Source organism: Sciurus carolinensis, chromosome 3 (genome assembly GCF_902686445.1).
Source record: "Sciurus carolinensis chromosome 3, mSciCar1.2, whole genome shotgun sequence".
Lineage (NCBI taxonomy): Eukaryota > Metazoa > Chordata > Mammalia > Rodentia > Sciuridae > Sciurus > Sciurus carolinensis.
In genome coordinates, this window is record NC_062215.1 from 176,448,197 (window position 1) to 176,464,757 (window position 16,561).

The following is a 16,561-nucleotide window of genomic DNA, read 5'->3' on the forward strand; positions in this document are numbered from 1 at the left end:
CCCAGGCCAAGGGTAACACCTCTTCCCCGGCACCGCTTCCCCTCCGCCCTTGCTCTGCAGCTGCCACGGAGAGCCCCGGAAAGCGTCCATCAGATCAGGTGAGGACCACGCAGAGGATGTCCCAAGGCCCCTCACTCGCCTCCGCCCACACCTCCACAGGGCCACTCCCACCTTGTTCCTGGGCTCAAGGCTGGTCCTTCTGTCCATGAACCCTGCTGCCCCAGGGCCTTTGTGTGTCGGGTCCTCTCTACATAGAATGCTCCTTCCTTCAGATGGCTGCCTGGTTGGCTCCTCCCAAACCAAGATTCGGCTTGAATGTCATTTGTCTTTCTTTGCCTGCCCCCGCAACTGGCAATGGTGAGGGCATCACCTCTGCTTGGTGACCCCATAACTGTCCTCATGGTCACAACCACTTCTGGGTTGTGTGTGTTTGCTGGTCTCTCCAGCTGAGCCCCGCCTCAGGGAGATGCTTGGCACACAGTAGGAGCTTAACTAGTACTTGTGGAACTAATGGACTCCCTAGAAAGCCGACAGAGCTCTGGGATGACCGAAGGCAACCGCGTGGTACGGGGGCCCAGCGAGCGCCAGCGGGGCAGCAGCACCTGCACCAGCAGCTTGAGGCGCGTGATCCTCTGGAAGGGCAGGATGAGGAAGGAGGAGAAGGGCAGGCCTCTGCACTTGGGGTCGAGCTCCAGCTGCGCGATCAGCTCCCGGAAAGCCGCCTTCTCCTGGCTGGGGACAAGACACAGCGGTGGGTTTCTGCAGGAGGTGCAAACTGAGGCTTCCTCCCCAGGGACAGCCTCCCGGGGCCAGAAACCACGGGTGTGGAAAACGTGTCGAGTCCCCCCCTCAATGGGAAGTAAACTGCTCATGTACGAGTCAAACAACAATAGTGCCTGCGCAGGCCCAGCCCAGGAAGTCTCTGCAAAGTATGTGGCGTGTGGGAGGGCGAGAAGTCTTTGTGTGGCCAAGTCTGTGAATCAGACACACAATTAGATGATTTCACTCAGCAGGACACCGTGGCGAGGTAAACCCACGTAGTGACGGGAACAGGCAGCAGGCTCGGATCACCTGCCAGGAGAGCCTGAGCTATTTCTGACAGGTGGGCCGGGCCGGCACTGATGAGGCCCGGGGAGGCTGTGGGAGGAGAGCGTCAGGCCCCAGCGGCACGTGCTGGGGCAGTGGGTCTGCCGCTGCTGCTCAGGCCGGTGGCCTATGCTCACGTGGCATGGGGAAGGCCACCCCAGGGTCTCCTGGACCCTGCTGCGCCTAGGAACCTATCCGCTGGGTGCTTGTCTTCTCAATGCCCGACCTCAGAAACAGCGTCCTGAGGCCCTCAGGTTCCAATTCCGAGCACCTGAGCGCCTGGATACGCACACTTCAAAACGCTGACCTGTAAACCAAAGGGTTTGGCAGAAAAGCCAGCCAAGTGTCACCGTCAGGCACTACACGGACATCGAGTAAACAAGTGAAAACATTCTTCTCATACCGGCTGACATGGAGTTGAGAGGCCAAAGAGGACTCTGCGGTCACCGGCTCTCATCTCGGGAGCTGCCCTGGGAGGCCAGTGCAGCCGGCCACCCTGTGTCTGAGGCTGTGTTCTCGTCTTAGCAGCTGTCCTCGGAACTATGACCACAAGACCAGCATGGCATGGCATCCTCTGCTGAACGAGCTTGCAGCTCTCGCAATGTGTGAGGACCCCTCTGTCCTCAGGAAACCCCGATCTTGCCTTTGTTCTCAGGACAAACCAGAGGTCACCTCAGCCTGCGTGTCTGTCCCGGCTGCAATCCTAATTCCTCCTCCCCAAATAAAGGCTTCTCAGAAGTTCTGCCTTTCTCTGACAGGGACACCATTCTCTGACACCGTTCAGAAAGTCCCTCGACATTCCCGAGTGGAGCTCAGTGCCTTCCTGGCTGACCCCAGCACCTTAAGTGTGACCAATGCAAAAACTCAACAGAGGCAAGGTGACTGAAACATCATCTTGTCAACTGAAACCTCAAAGAAGTCATGACACGGGTGGATTAGCCATAAAGGCAAGGCCACTGCGGGGTGACCGCCAGGACGGCTTTCCACCCTGGCCTGGCCCTTCTTGCTAGTTCAGTGCTCCTTTTTCAATCTCCTGGCCCTGGAATTGTCCTCTTGGCCTCACCCTCTTTCCTGAGTGCACAGGGCTCTGCTTGGTGTTCTGGGCCAGGCCTGGGGGATACAACTGACTCACTTTGGGTCCAGTGGAGCAAGGCTCCGGGAAGGGCCAGGTCTGGGCGCTGGTCCAGCCTGGAAGGTGGCAGGTCTGGAGGCTGTCACCAGCCTGGCCAACCTGTGCCCCCCAGGACCGGGAGGGCGGGGACACTCACAGCAGCTGCTTGTAGGTCCTCTCCTGGTAGGTCTGGTTGCTCACGTAGGTGATGTAGACGGAGAAGTGGTTGGCCGCGTAGTGGTACACGATGTCGCACACGTCGGAGATGACGATGTTCTCCTCCATCCGGTGCTCCAGCTCCAGCAGAAACCTGCAAGGGCAGCCGGCTCAGGACGCGCCCTGGGGACCGAGCAGCGCACGGGTCCAGGAGATTGGCCCGTACTCTGCACACAGGCAGCACACTGGGCACATCTGAGTCAGACGGACGCAAGCATGGGGAGGGGAGAGAGGCGCCTCGCCCCTGCCTGGTACGCACGTCTGCGTTTGTGGAGGCAGTGAAATGACCACGGGGACTAGCTTCAGCATGGCCCACAGCGGGAGGGAGGAACGGGGAACCCGGGCTGCCCTGTGCCCGTCACTGAGGAAGCCGGGGGCCACCGCACAGGGCTCCCTGCCCAGGCGTCTTTACTTCTGCACGTCTGTCTGGACCTTCCACAGGGACACAGGGATCGGCACACGGATAAGAAGTGCAGAGGCAGAGGCCGTGGTGTCGCGCAGGCTGCTCGTGCCTCGGTGAGCCCTCAAGTCCAGAGCCATCCAGACGGGGCTGCCATGGGGCAGAGGCCACGTGTGAGGTGGCACACCCCGGGCCCACGTCTGCGGGCAGCCTTGGCCAGCGCCCCCCACGTGGCCTCTCGCAGCCAAGCTGCCCAGGCCTCAGTGAGCTGGTGAGGGGCCTCTTATCCTGATGAAATGCCAGGAGTTCATTTCTTCTTTGAAGGAACCAATGGGTGTCTCTCCCTCCTCCACTGAGCTCACCGTGACTTCAGCCAGCCCAGCCACAAGCCCAGTTCCCAAAACCACTTCCCACAACCAGGGCACGCGCCATCCATAGGACGGGGGAGGCCGAGGCCTGGCGGCCCTCGCACCCTGGCAAGTCTCGGCCCACGGGAATGAGCCAGGGCTTTGTACCTGTAGGAGGGCCCAGGGGACACTGACCAGCCAGGGGACTGGCTGAGGACCCCCCTGAGGGAGAGATGCAGTGGACAAGTGGGGCCCACTCAATGCGGCCCCAGTTCAGGGTGGGGATCCTCCAGGCCACGGCTCCATGGAGACCCTAGGATGTGTGGTTGACGGGAAGGGACTTGCGGCACCCACTGGCCACCCTGCTGGGAGGGGAGGTGGATCTCAGATTTCTGTCATTATCAATTGTATTTCATTATGGAAAATCCCAAACAATCAGAAGCAGAGCAGCCCGTGGGTCAGGCGGCACCAGAGGGGGAAGGTCAGAGGCGCTGCCCGGCTCTCACCGCTCGCTCACGGCCAGGACGTCCATGACGTTGGAGAAGAGGATGTGAGCCTCCGACGGGTGCAGGATCTTCTTCATCCGCTCGTTCTCCATGAAGTGGGACACCAGCAGGTTCAGGCTCTTGTAGTAGGAGGCCTCGGAGGTGACCAGCTCGAACATGGCCTGCCAGGGGAGGCGGGGACAGGACACAGGAGCCTGTGGTCACTGCCTCGATTTGCCATCCAGGGAGGCCCAAGTGCCTTCTTGGGCTCAGAGGCACAGAGAGGCCCAGCGGCCTGCGAGCTGGCTGCTGCCCTGTGCTGGTCTGGGACAGCAATGGTGCCCCATCCCAAGGAGGCAAGTGGCCCTGTGCGCAAGGGCTCAGCGACCCCCCTGTGAGAGCACACTCCCAACGACCCTTTGCCATGTGCACAGTGGGGGACAAGCCAAGGTCCAGGACACGGAGCAAGGGATAGCACGCGAGGTCAGCCACAGGATGGGGCTGGCAGCTGCAAAGGGGCTCCTGTCCCCTTTCACTGCGGTCAGGAGGGAAAGTCAGTGGGTCGAGGGTTCCCGACTCCACATGGTCAGAAAAACATCTAGAAGGAAAGGGGCCACCATGAAACACTGGGCACCAGCAGGGAGGGATTTGGGGTGACTGTTTCCTTTTTACTTTTTGAATTGTCTGAAAGTTAGAAAATGAGCCTATATTGTTTCTTTTAAGGTTGAATTTTACAATGTAATAAATAGTGCAATCTTCATTTTGAAAAGAGAAATCTATAGTAAGTTTTCTAAGGCACCTCCTTTCCATCTGTATGTGCATACACATGTGTGTGTACATGTGTGTGAATGCATGTGCATGTGTGTATGTGTGTGAATGCACGAGTGTGCATGTGCATACATGTGTGCATGTGAATGTGCGTACATGTGTGCGTGTGAGTGCACATGCTCGTGCGTGTGTGTGCGTGCATGTACACGTGTGCATATTTATTTATTGTTTATCTACTGAGGCTGTGAACACAACAAAACTGACCAAACTCTGTCCTCCCAAGTGTCACTCTGCAAATCGCAGGCAGCGGCCCTGGCCCATCTGCCTTCAGTGCTTACAAATGACCTCCGTGGCTTTCCTGAGCCCAGCTGGAACCTCCCCACCTTCCTCTCCCTGTCATCCTCCACTGTTTATCACCTAGGGTGGCTGCGTCCCCAGAGGGACAGTGTGACGGGTTGAGTGGTGTCCCCACCCCAAGGCCATGCCCATGTTCTAGTCCCCTGAGCCTGTGAAGAAATGTGACCTGGTTTGGAAAAAGGTCTTTGCAGATGTGAGTGAGTTAAGGATCTCAGGGTGAGGGCATTCTGGATTTGGGGTGGGTCCTAAACCTAATGCCAGGCATGTCCATAACAGAGGGACAGGGAGATGTGACGCAAATACACACGGGGCAGAGGAAAGGCTGGGAGGTGCGACACATCAAGGGGCGCCCAGAGCTGCCAGAGCTGGAAGAGGCAAGGACTGTCCCCAAGAGGGGAGTGGCCTGCAGAAGCCCCACCGCAGGCCTCTGGCGTCCATATCTATGGGTGAATATGTTTCAGTTTCCGTGCTGCCAGGCTGTGGTAATTTGTCATGGCAGTCCTTGGAGACCCCACAGCGGGGAAGAGGAGGATGGGAGGACAGAGCCGTGGTGATGGCAGGGGCTCTGGCCCCTTCCCAGGTCCAGCAAGCTCCAGCTCCAGGGGTCAGGAGGGAGGGAGGGAGAATGCACAGGCCCTGGGGAGAGGGGGCTTCGTACAGCTGTTCCACTGAAACCCAAGGTCCCCCAGGAAGCAGGCACAGAAGGAAGCAGGAGCCGAAGCAAAGTTCCCAAAGTCACACCCTCCAGGGTGGAGTTGAGACGCAATCGTGGGTTTTCCGAGTTCTAGGCTCTGCCCGGGCCCTCCCGTGCCAGACTGCAGCCGGGCAGGGTTAACTGGGTGTCTGCGGTCACTTGCAGCCTTGCCTGGCAAAGCACTGTAGGATGAGGGACAGATTTGTAAGTCAGGGATGTCCTGCAGGGCAGACCTGCCCAGCAACCCAGTTGAAAGTGACATCCTCCAGGACTGAGCCACCAATTACGGGCCCGGGGCCACCAGGTTGCACCTGACTTGAGACCATGACAGTGAGAACCAAGACGCTGATCCAAGTGGTGGCCTCTCGGTAACCGTCCTTGCAGCACAACCGCCCGGTCCACCTTAAGATGAGCATCCACACAAAGCACGGGCCTGGGCTCCCGAGGGGCCCAACTACGGCCCAGCACTGAGCCCCAGCTAGCCTTTGGTCTGCTCCCTCTGCCTACACCCAGCCTGGCGCAAGGGAGGCCACTTCTCTGCCACAGATCAGTTGGGAACTCACTTTCCTGCTACTAAATTTAAGTTTCTGAAGAAAACGTCACGCCGTTGCGGCTCCCAAGCTGCAAGCACGCACAACTAGTGAAGCTGATTCAGGCGGGCGTCATGGGTGTGGGGCAGGCGCTGAGCCAAACCACAGCAGCACAGGAGAGGGGTCTGCTGACCACAGCACCCCGATTACGCATGCAAGTGCCACCCAGGCATCGTCATCCTGACACCGGAGGACAGGGCAGCCAGGCCTGGCCTCCCAGGGGTGACGTGCGGCTGGCTGGGCCCCTTCACCCAGCACTCGCCCCCTCGCTATCCATTTATAGGCGATCAGTCATCTGCAAAGTCTCCTCTGGCAGGGTATTTGTGACGACAATATGGTCGCCCTTTCCTCGTCCACACAACTTCACTATCAGCGGCCGAGGCCTCTGCAGGGTGAACGGGGCTAACAAGGGACGCAGGCCGTCCCGCCTGCTCACTACCTTCACTCCAGCATCCGTTGGTGCTAGAGTGCTCACGGGACATCTGCGTGTCCAGGGTGTAGGCCTGAGTTCCCAGGTGACCAGGCACAGTCCCTGCTGCCACCACAGAGCTTGAGCCCCGGGGAGCAGAGACAGCAGGTGTGAGGAAGACCCTGGGGTTGGGCGGCTGTGGCACGCCAGGAGCAGGCAGGGTTGGGCGCGCGTGAGCAGGACAGCGTGCGCTAAGAGTGAGTGGGCGTGGTGCGAGTGCGAGGCTGCCTGACGGCCCCGGCTCTGGCCAGGCTGCACCAGGCGGCTCCTCGCCCCTCGGGCGTGTATTCCACCAGCCTAGGATCGTCATCCTTGGGGGACGACTCGGAGACCAATACAGATTTTATGAATCACAGCTGGGCCCCCAAATGGCCCCCTCAGCTCTTGACGATCGCGCTTGAGATCTGCCAATAACCACAGTACGCCCCAGGTGTGTCCACCACTGCTCCTGCTAAGCCGGCCCCGCCCGGGTGACACGGGCAAGGTCCCGGAGCCCAGGCAGGTGCCAGTGGGCGGGGGCCCAAGTGACAACTACTTCTAGTGCTGCTGTGTGATCAGGCACAGCCCCAACTTAACAGCAGCCCTGGGTGCAGGTGCCAGCACCCACTGCCAGTCCAAGCCCAGCCCTGGCAAGGCCATCACAGGCTGATTATTAAGTTTCCTTAAGACGACCCAGTAACAAAGCAGTTTGCAAAAAATTTATATATTAAAAATAGGTATACATGAAAAACCATGTTCATTCTTCCTCACAGTTAGAGGGATGCAGATTAAAACCACAACGAGATCCACTTTTCATCCAGCAGGAGAGTCGAGGTAAAATCGCTGGATCATGTGCTACATTGATGGTGGGGGTGGGCACGCCCACCGCAGTCAGATGTGGGGACAGCAGGGCGGTGTCTTCTCCAATTTACAAACATGTGTCCTGTAACCCATCAGTCCACTCAGCAGTCCCCATCGGGACTCGTTCATACTTTGTATGATTTTAAATAACGCTGCAACGAACATCCCTGAGACACATCCTTTCTAACTACAAATGTCCATCAACAGGGACTGGTTAAATAATGGAACATATAAACAATGGAACATAAAAACAACAGAGCCCCAAAAAGCTGCAAAAAAAAAAAAAAAAAAAAAAAAAAAAGAATTGCTACCAGGCACAGTGGCACAAGCCTGTAATTCAGCAGCCCAGGAGACTCTCACCTTCAGTCAGCCTCAGCAACTTAGTGAAGACCTAAGCAACTAGCAAGACCCTGTGTCAAAAGAAAAACATTAAAAGGGCTAGGGATGTGGCTCAGTGGGTAAGTGTCCCTGGGTTCAATCCCGGGTACAAAAAAAAAAAAAGTTTGCTCTAGAGAGACATGATAAGTATTTTGCCAAGTATCAAGGAAGCTGGGCTCAGAGCAATGCAGACAGCAGCTTATCACTGATGCAACAGTGCATGCTCACGCCTTCTACCTGGAACACCGAACACGTAACGCGTGGCGGAGGAGGGACCCCGGCAGCTCAGAAAGTTCATGCTTTCTCTGCATAAACCATGTATCCAAAATATTCATTTCAAAAAACGATACCTGCCAATTTCACTACTTGGTTAAAACACTTATTGGTGTTCGTTTTCTGTATCAAATAGACCATCAGATCAAAGAGAAATCTGACTTTTGGGGTGATGGCTACCACCCACCTTAAGAGAGGCCCTCCCAGTTAGAACGCTCTTGCTGAATGGGTAAGGTCTTCCCAGAGACAGAGATTCAGGGCAGGCTGGTTAGTAACACAGCAATCACAATTTATGTTTCTGATAGGCCCATCATATTAAAAACCCTAAGCAATTTTCTTTTTCTTTTGGGGGCAAAAAAGGAAATACATGTTAGTCCTAAGCAGTGAAAGCAGGCTGCAGCATAAACCCCAGTGCTGGTGTTAGGGGCCGAGCAGACGCTGACTGGGCCACCTCCCTTCTGCCCCAGCACGACAGGGTCCAAAGCCTGTCCGGGCATGCTGGGGACTTGCCGTCACCCCCCGTGTCAGCCTGGCCAGCTGCCCCACCTGAGAGTACCTGTGTGTCCCTGTTCCCCTGGAGATTCTCAAGACATCACTCCCTGCTCCCGTCTCCAGCCCTACACACCCAGTGCTGGAGACCAACCAGCAGAGACAGGTCCTGCCAGCTGGGGACACACCACCAGGCTGAAGGAGTGGCTGCGCAGGCTGTCTCCCATCAAGTGGGTTTGCTCCACCCGCCCTCCCTCCCTCCGAGGTCACGTTCTCCTCCTCCTCGCTCTTTATTCTTTGATTCTGTGTCCCACCCCTTCCTACCGGTTCTGGAACAGCCCCCTGACCTGCCCACCAGGAAGCCTACCCCTCCTAACTTGCCCTTCCTGACCTTTTCATCTGAATTTATTCCAACTACTTTCTCCACCGGTCTCATTCTCAGCAAGTCAAAAACCATCGCCCAGAGGAGGCTGGGAACCAAGAGCTTCAGAAGTCAGGAAACCAATGCTAAACGGAGAAAGCCCTCCGCGGGGCGCTCTCCAACCGCAGCCGACTTCTGCTCACAGAGGAACAGTTCTGCTCTTAAATCCTGATTCTTCCATGATTCAGACTCAGGTCTGCCGGAAGACCCGGTGGTGGGTCGTCCTCCCGTGTGCCTGGAGCTCACCCAGAGCTGTGCAGCTGAAAGACGGAGAGGAGTCTGGTGGCAGACCCGGCTGCACAGCAGGGGCCGCCCGGCCTGCTTTGACACAGGACCCCAAAGAGTGGGAACGCAGAATCAGAAGAGCTCAGCTTTGTGTTCATTATCAAGGCAGAAAGTTCACCTTAACCTCTTAAATATGAAAAGTCAACTCCAAAAACTCAGCCAGACACACTGAAGCCTGTGTGTCCTCCGTCCCACCACTGAATGGAACTACGTGGCTTCTCCGATCGGCCTCCTTTGTCTTCAAATATCTTCATCTGATCCGGGGGAAATAGCAAAAATGTACGGAGTTTTAATTTTCTATGTACACTCTATTATAGATGAATGTTCTATTTCACTTTTTAAAAATGTTTTATATATATATATACTGCTAGGCGTCGTGGTGTACGCCTGTAATCCCAGAAGCTTGGGAGGCAGAGGCAGGAAGATCAAACCCAGCCTCAACAAGAGCAAGGTGCTGAGCAACTCAGTGAGGCCCTATCTCCAAATAAAATATAAAACAGGGCTGGGGGTGTGGCTCAGTGGTGGAGTGCTCCTGAGTTAATCCGTGGTACCCCCCCAAAAAAACCCAAAACTAAAACAAACAAAACCAACAAAAAAAGTTATATGTCATGAATATTTGCTATTTTATTCTTTGAAAACATGTTTTTTTAATGCTTGTGTCTTTGAATAGCTATATACTGGCTTACTAAATAATTCCCCTGCTTTGCATATTTAGGTTTCTTTCCCTCATCCTAATAAATAAATACTTTTGCACACATAGGATTATTTTGCAAGACAAATTTCTAGAGAGAAATTCTGGAAAGTGTACAAACATAATGTTATTGAGATTTTGGTACAATTATTGCTATACTCTTCTTATCAGTGATGTTAGAGAATGCTCATTTAAAAATCCCCCCAGGGCTAGGCTGTTTTGGGGAGGGTACCAGGGATTGAATTCAGGGGCATTCGACTACTGAGTCACATCCTCAGCACTATTTGTATTTTATTTAGAGACAGGGTCTCACTGAGTTGCTTAGGGCCTCGCTTTTGCTGAGGCTGGCTTTAAATTCATGATCCTCCTGCCTCAGCCTCCTGAGCTACTGGGATTACAGGCGTACGCCACGGCACCCAACTCAGCACTAGGCTTTAAATGTAGTTATGTGTTAAAAATCTCTGTTATTTTGAAATGCAGAAGGCAGTAAGTAACTCAATGCTGGAATTTCTTTGATTATTAGTGAGTTTGGTTTCTTTTTCATTTATTCACTGGCCATTGTTCTCCTTCTGTGTGAATTTTTTTGCCCATTTTTCTTTGGGGTGCTTATCTTATTCTTATTAATAAAAGCTTTTTAATCGATTGAAATCTGGGTTTTGCCAACATATGTGACAATAGCAAATTTTTGTGTGTTCATCTTCCTAGTGGGCCCAGGGATTGTTTGTAAGTGTGTTGTCTATTTTCCAAGTGTTTGGATATTTTGTTCCCCGTGGTGCTGGGGATGGAAGCCAGGGCCTTGTGCATGCTGGGTAAGTACATACCACGGAGCTGCACCCTCAGCCATTTTCCAGTTATCTTTATGTGACTGATTTCTATTTTAATTCACTCGAGTCAGAAAACAGTTTGTATGATTTCAGTTCTTATGCATTTGTTCAGGCGAGATATGGTTTACCCTGGTGACTATTCTATGTGTATTTGGGGGGAAAAAAACCGTACTCTGCTATGGTTGGGTGGAGTGGTCTATAAAAGTTCACTCGCTCCAGCTGGTTCATGGTGTTCAGCTCTTCCACGTTCCTGTTGATCTTTTTTAATATTTTTTTTTTCAGTTGTCAATGGACTTTTATTTTGATTTTATTTCTATGTGGTGTTAAGAACCAAACCAACCTCACACATGCCAGGCAAGCGCTCTACCTCGGAGCCCCGGCCCCGGGCTCTGGGTCCCACTGATTCCTGAGGGAGGAGCCTCTCAGCACGTCTTCACCTCGGACCGCGGGTTTAAACTGCTTCTCATGTCCGCGTCTGTGAAGGTCGGGTTTGGTGATCAGGATCGTGCTACCTTCGGATAGTGAGTGCATCTCCGTCCTTCTCAGGCTGGAGCCCGGGGATTGGCAAAGGGCAGCCCGTGGGTTAGTAAATCGGGTTTTCCTGCACGCGGCACAGGCCCTCCTGTGCGCACGACTGTCCCACCTGGGCAGCAGGGCTGAGTGGTCTTGACCGAGACCCACAGTGGTCATTGTCTAGCCCTTGAACTCTGCCCCAGCACCACCGGCTGTCCGGACTGACGGGCAAGAGGCCTGAGCTGGTCAGACACTCAGCGGTGGACCTCGTTATGCTGAGGCTGGCGACCACTGCAGGCACAGACCGCGCCAGCACAGCGTGGGACCTTTCCCTTGTAGTGTTCTTCCTGCTGTGACAGCGGCTCTCCAGCACTGGGAACATGAACCATCAGCACAGCATCTCTTCTGCCAGTGAGTTCTGTGTGTTTTTACCACTTTTATTTTTAAAATTTATTTAATGAATTAAGAGATGGGGTCTCACTCTGTTGGCCTTGAACTCTTGGGCTCAAGTGATCCTCCTGCCTCAGCCTCCAGAGCAGCTGGGACTACAGCTGAGTCAGTTTGGGGAGCTTGTATTTTCCTGGAAAACCGCTCCTCTCCTCCGACTCACACGGCCTCTTCTTGGGGTCAGCCCCAGCGGTCTCCTCAGAGCGTGTTGGGGGTCTTCTCCGAGAGCCTCCGGCTGGCCCCGGAGAAGTTCCTCCGGTCTGCATCTCTCCCCTACTCAGTCAGGAAAGCCGGAGGGGAGCATTTTTACCCGAATGCAGCCCCCACGCCCCATCCCGCCGCCTGGCGCACACGGCGCCCTCCCATCTCTGAAACGGTCCCAAATATTAGAACATCCTCGTCTCCAAGGCTAGAAGCAGCGGCCACGGTTCTGATTTGAGGTTGTAATAGCGTTTACTTCTCGTTGCAGGGAATCGTAGTGACAGACTCTGGCCTGGACCCTGCAACCACCGTTTAACAGGCTGCACGTTTTGGTTTAATTAATAGAGAACCAGTGTTTGGTGGTGTGTCCAGCAGTCAGTGTCCACCACAGCTTGAGAGGACAGAGTCCAGGGACAATATTTTCAGGCAGCCATTGTCCCTTCTCAGGCACTGGTGGCCCGCGGGCCCCACTGCTTCCTGGAGGTGGGGCCACTCCTGCTGGGGCCAGGGTTACAAGAGCAGGGCGGCCCCAGGCTCTGTGTGCTGGACCCCACATGCCAGGGCACAGCAGTCCCCACGGGGGACCTTCCCACTGTGCTGTGGGGATCGGCCTCCCTGATCCAGGAGCATCGGATCAGACTCCAGGGAAAAGAGTGACAGATTTTCATGAAGAGAATTCACAGCAAAGCCAGAGCAGGCGGCCAGCTCCACAGCAACTGCCCAGGCCCAGAGGTGGCTGCTGGGAACCCCTGCAGTGGGAAATCCCTTTGTCCCCACCAAGACTCACACGGAGACCCCACCCTGCTGCAGCAGTGCTGGGAGGCGTGTGGCCATGGCCCTCTTGAGTGGATTTGTGCTTTCCTCTCAAGGGGATCAGCTCTTGGGGGAATTCAGTGCCCCCTCCTCTCTTGCCTGCCTCCTCTCTTGCCCCTCCTCTCTTGAAGCAGCCCTGGGCCATCACCAGACTCAGTACCCAATCTTGACCTTCCCAGCCTCCGGAACCATGTAAACTTCTTCTTTATCCACTACCTGGTCTCAGGTACTATTTTAGCAACAGAAAATGAACTACAGCATCTTCATTTTACAGATAAGGCAACTGAGGCACAGAGAAGTCACATGTATTTCCCAAGGTCACACAGCTGAGATGTAGTGGAGCTGAGAATGAAAAGCACCTGCCCCATCCCCACCCAGACTCCATGCGAGCGTCAACACCCAGGACCCATGGCAGGCTGCCCACCATCAAGAACACCGATGTGAACAAACCAATTAAAAAGGACGAAAAATAAAACAGACAAGGAAAGGGAAACAATAATTGCATGAAAAGGTGTTCAAGCTTGCGAGTCATCGGGGACGGGCAGGGGAAGCAAGGCAGGAGTGTATCCAACAGGTCGGAGAAAGCCAGGGCGTTCGGAACGGAGGCGGGAGGGCGGTGGAAATGGCCCTCACGAGTGGTCCCGATCTCAAATGCTGGGAGCAGAAGCGCGTCAGGTTTGGGGGGCGTTGGAATGCTTGCAGAGACACCATGAGGTATTTTGGGGATGGGACCCAGGCCTAACGTGGAGGTCATTTATGTTTCAAAAAGCCTCACACACACAGCCTGGAGGCAATTTCATTTAAAATATCTTAAATGATTTAACACACGAAGCGCAGTTTCGGGGTGTCCATTTTCCACTTGTGGTCTGTCAGCACCCCAGAAGTCTGATTTGGGAGCATTTCACATTTCGGATTTTCGGATTCGGGATGCTCCACTCAGACGCCTACTGCACGGTGACGTGGCGGGATCCACTAGCGTCTAAAATGCACTTCATCTGAGAGGTCCTCTCCTGCAGCTCCTCTCACGTGGGCGCTAGGAGGCCACGCGCAGGAGCTCTCCTCAGCCAGCTGTGCTCCCTGCCTTGCCGCGGCCACCTGCGCCATGCGGGCCCATGGAGGGCTCTGGGCAGACCCCGCACACACCTCTTGCCCCACAGCCACCTGCGTCCCTCCCTCAACTTGACCTGAGATGCGGGATATCACCTGGCGTTGAGAACCAGGGGCTGTCGGCGCCCCGGGGGTCCTTCGGTAAAAACTAAGCTGAAAGCTCTGAGGGGTCCAGGGAGGGCAAGTTGCTAACACCCCCAAACCCATCCAGCTGCCGCTAAGGTGAGGCCAAAACCTCGCGGGCAACACTGGGGACAGCGTCCCTGAGTGTCCAAACTCCAAAATCGGACGACGCCTTAAGGCTGTGCTTTATCAGGAGAGGTAAATTAGATGAAGCTGGTCCTCCCACAGGAACCTCAGGTCAAAGAAAAGGCCCAGGACGACACGTTTGTTTGCATTTTTTTTAAGGTGATGAAAGTGCAGCAGTGAGTTACAGATGCAATTTAAAAATACTTACAGTCGTGCCTTTATCCACGTAAAGGACACCTTCAACAGCACGAGATGACTCCTGCTCGCTCAGCTAACTTGCTGGCCCTGTGATTCTACCGATAATTACAAAGGCATTTACTTTCCTAGCCCGTGGGGGGATTTCCACCTTTAATGGAGGAGCTTCAGCAGTTTACGTTTATTGTTACAACTGACGGGCTTGTTATCAATTCTGCCACCTTATTTCAGGCTGTTTCCTGTGCTTCTTAGTGGCTTGCTCTGCTTTTCTATGTAGTGTATAAGGGCCCTCTTCCTCTGCCTCTGGCTACGTTTATGTTGTGAAAGGGTTATGCTTTCTTTTAAGTTCTACACATCATGACTGAACTCTACGCTTTATATCAGAAGTCTCATAAAACAGATAAGCTTTTGATGAAGCCATTTACAAACCCCTACTCAAGAACCAAGAGGAATGTCAGCATTTAAACACATTTTTCCTGATTCTACTGGGCAAGAGGTCACCCAGGTGAATCCCTGGTGGTCCTTCAAAAATCCGATTTTATCAAACCTTCCCTACCAGCAGACCTACCCTGAAAACGGAGTCTGAGTTAGAGGATGCAGATCAGGAGCCATCCCCTGTCTTGATCATTCACAATGGATGCAGTCTACCATGTTTGAGTCTTATTTTCTTTAATTTTTTAAAAAGAGATGGGTCTCACTATGTTGTCCAGGAGGGCCTAGAACTCCTGAGCTGAAGAGATCCTCCTGCCTCAGCCTCCCAAGCAGCTGGGCTGTTGTGCTTTTTAAATAAACAACAAGAGGGTCGGGGTGTAGCTCAGTGGCAAAGCACAGGCCTAGCACACCCAAGGCCCTGGCTTCCCTCCCCAGCACCCCACAAACACACACACAATACGATTCACACACACGTGTGTCCGCGGTTCCTTTCCATCCTCTCTCCTCACTGTTGACCATACCCTTTTCTATCTAAATCACACAACTTTCTTTGTTCAATTAAAATAAGCACTGAGATTCCCAGCCACCTGCTCTGTCCCTGTTCCACCGTTTCTCCCTGTCAGTTGACCCAGGCACTCCCGTGACTGCCTCAGCCTGCCCCAGGTCAGTCAAGCAGCTGGACCACAGACCCGGGCGGGAGACTCAAGCCCTGATTTCTGCAGCACTTCGGAAGGCGGGGGTGGCCACACCCGGGGATTTCTCTCAGCGGCCCCACTCATCTGAAGTTCAAATGGCCCCAAAATAAAGTTGGGGGACAAGAACAGGAATGAAAAAAGTACAGAAGATTCCTGTCACCCAGAGGAGGCTGGGGTGATTTCACCGTCACGACAAGCTCAGCATCGCCTGGTGCTGTACCAGGAACACCCACGGGACTAGAGAAGGGTGCGCGAACACCGTCTTCCCACCTGAGGACACGCCCCACCTCAGAGCCTCAGAGCCTCAGCCCTGGGCAGGGCCGTCCTAGAGGCAATGGGTGCTTTTAGTGCCCATGAAATAATGCTTTCTTTCCCCACGTGTCCTGATGGACGAACCCTGCCAGTCATCCTTCTGATGGAACAGAGCAGGACCTCAGCCCCCAGAGGAAGTACCCCCATCAGCTGGGACCAAGAGAAGCCCCCGCGCCCTTACCTCCTGTAGTTTGACCTCCTCGGGCTGAAGGATCTCCAGCACCCCGCTGCTCTGGATCTCTGGAAGGTCCTGCCAGAGGTTGAACCTCGAGTGGGGGTTGCTGAGCAGGCAGATCTGGGGCAGAGCCCTCCTCTCGGGTGGGCTTGCCGGTTCCTCCTCCTCCTCCTCCTCCTCCGGGGTGTCCTCGCTGGCCGGGGACCCGTCTGCACTGCCCTGTAGCTCTGCATCCTGTTGCCTCCTGGCCTCGATTTCTTGGAGGGTCGATTTATCTCGGTATTCCTGATATAGGAGCCCTGAAATCAAAAAGGGTTCCATTTTAAAAAGAACAAGATTTTTGATAACGATCATTCCAACTCACTATCATGTCACGCTCTTACTTCGAGGGGTCACTCCACAGAGGAGCACATGGAGAAAGGCAGACTCCCCCGCCCCCTGGGCACAGGCTCCCAGACCACAGCACAAACAGCCTCACCTCCCTCACAGGGAAGACCGGCATGTGCAAGTTTTCTCCAACTAATAAGAAAAGCCCCCGATTCAAAACACAAAGAATGCGTGCTCTCTTCATGTATACGCCGCAAAACAGGAAGGGGGCCCTTGGTGTGGGTAAGCACAGCTGGAACGTCCCAGCTATATGTCCACATCCCAGCAGGGGTCTTTCCGCAGCTTTGGATGCTTCGGGATCAGCCCTCAAG

The 16,561-nt window shown here is 54.4% G+C and overlaps 1 protein-coding gene across 6 annotated transcripts in view; it reads right to left on the reverse strand.

Annotated features, from left to right (window-relative positions):
* The window catches only part of Ngef (neuronal guanine nucleotide exchange factor), an 82,454-nt gene that overhangs the window by 9,470 nt on the left and 56,423 nt on the right, over window positions 1-16,561 (reverse strand). For all 6 annotated transcript variants that reach the window (XM_047547301.1, XM_047547306.1, XM_047547302.1 and 3 more), the window contains 4 exons: window positions 15,870-16,162; window positions 3,667-3,827; window positions 2,355-2,507; window positions 603-732 (listed from right to left, as the gene is read on the reverse strand). In XM_047547301.1, the coding sequence (XP_047403257.1) occupies window positions 603-732; window positions 2,355-2,507; window positions 3,667-3,827; window positions 15,870-16,162 (737 nt within the window). The remainder of the gene's footprint in view (window positions 1-602; window positions 733-2,354; window positions 2,508-3,666; window positions 3,828-15,869; window positions 16,163-16,561) is intronic.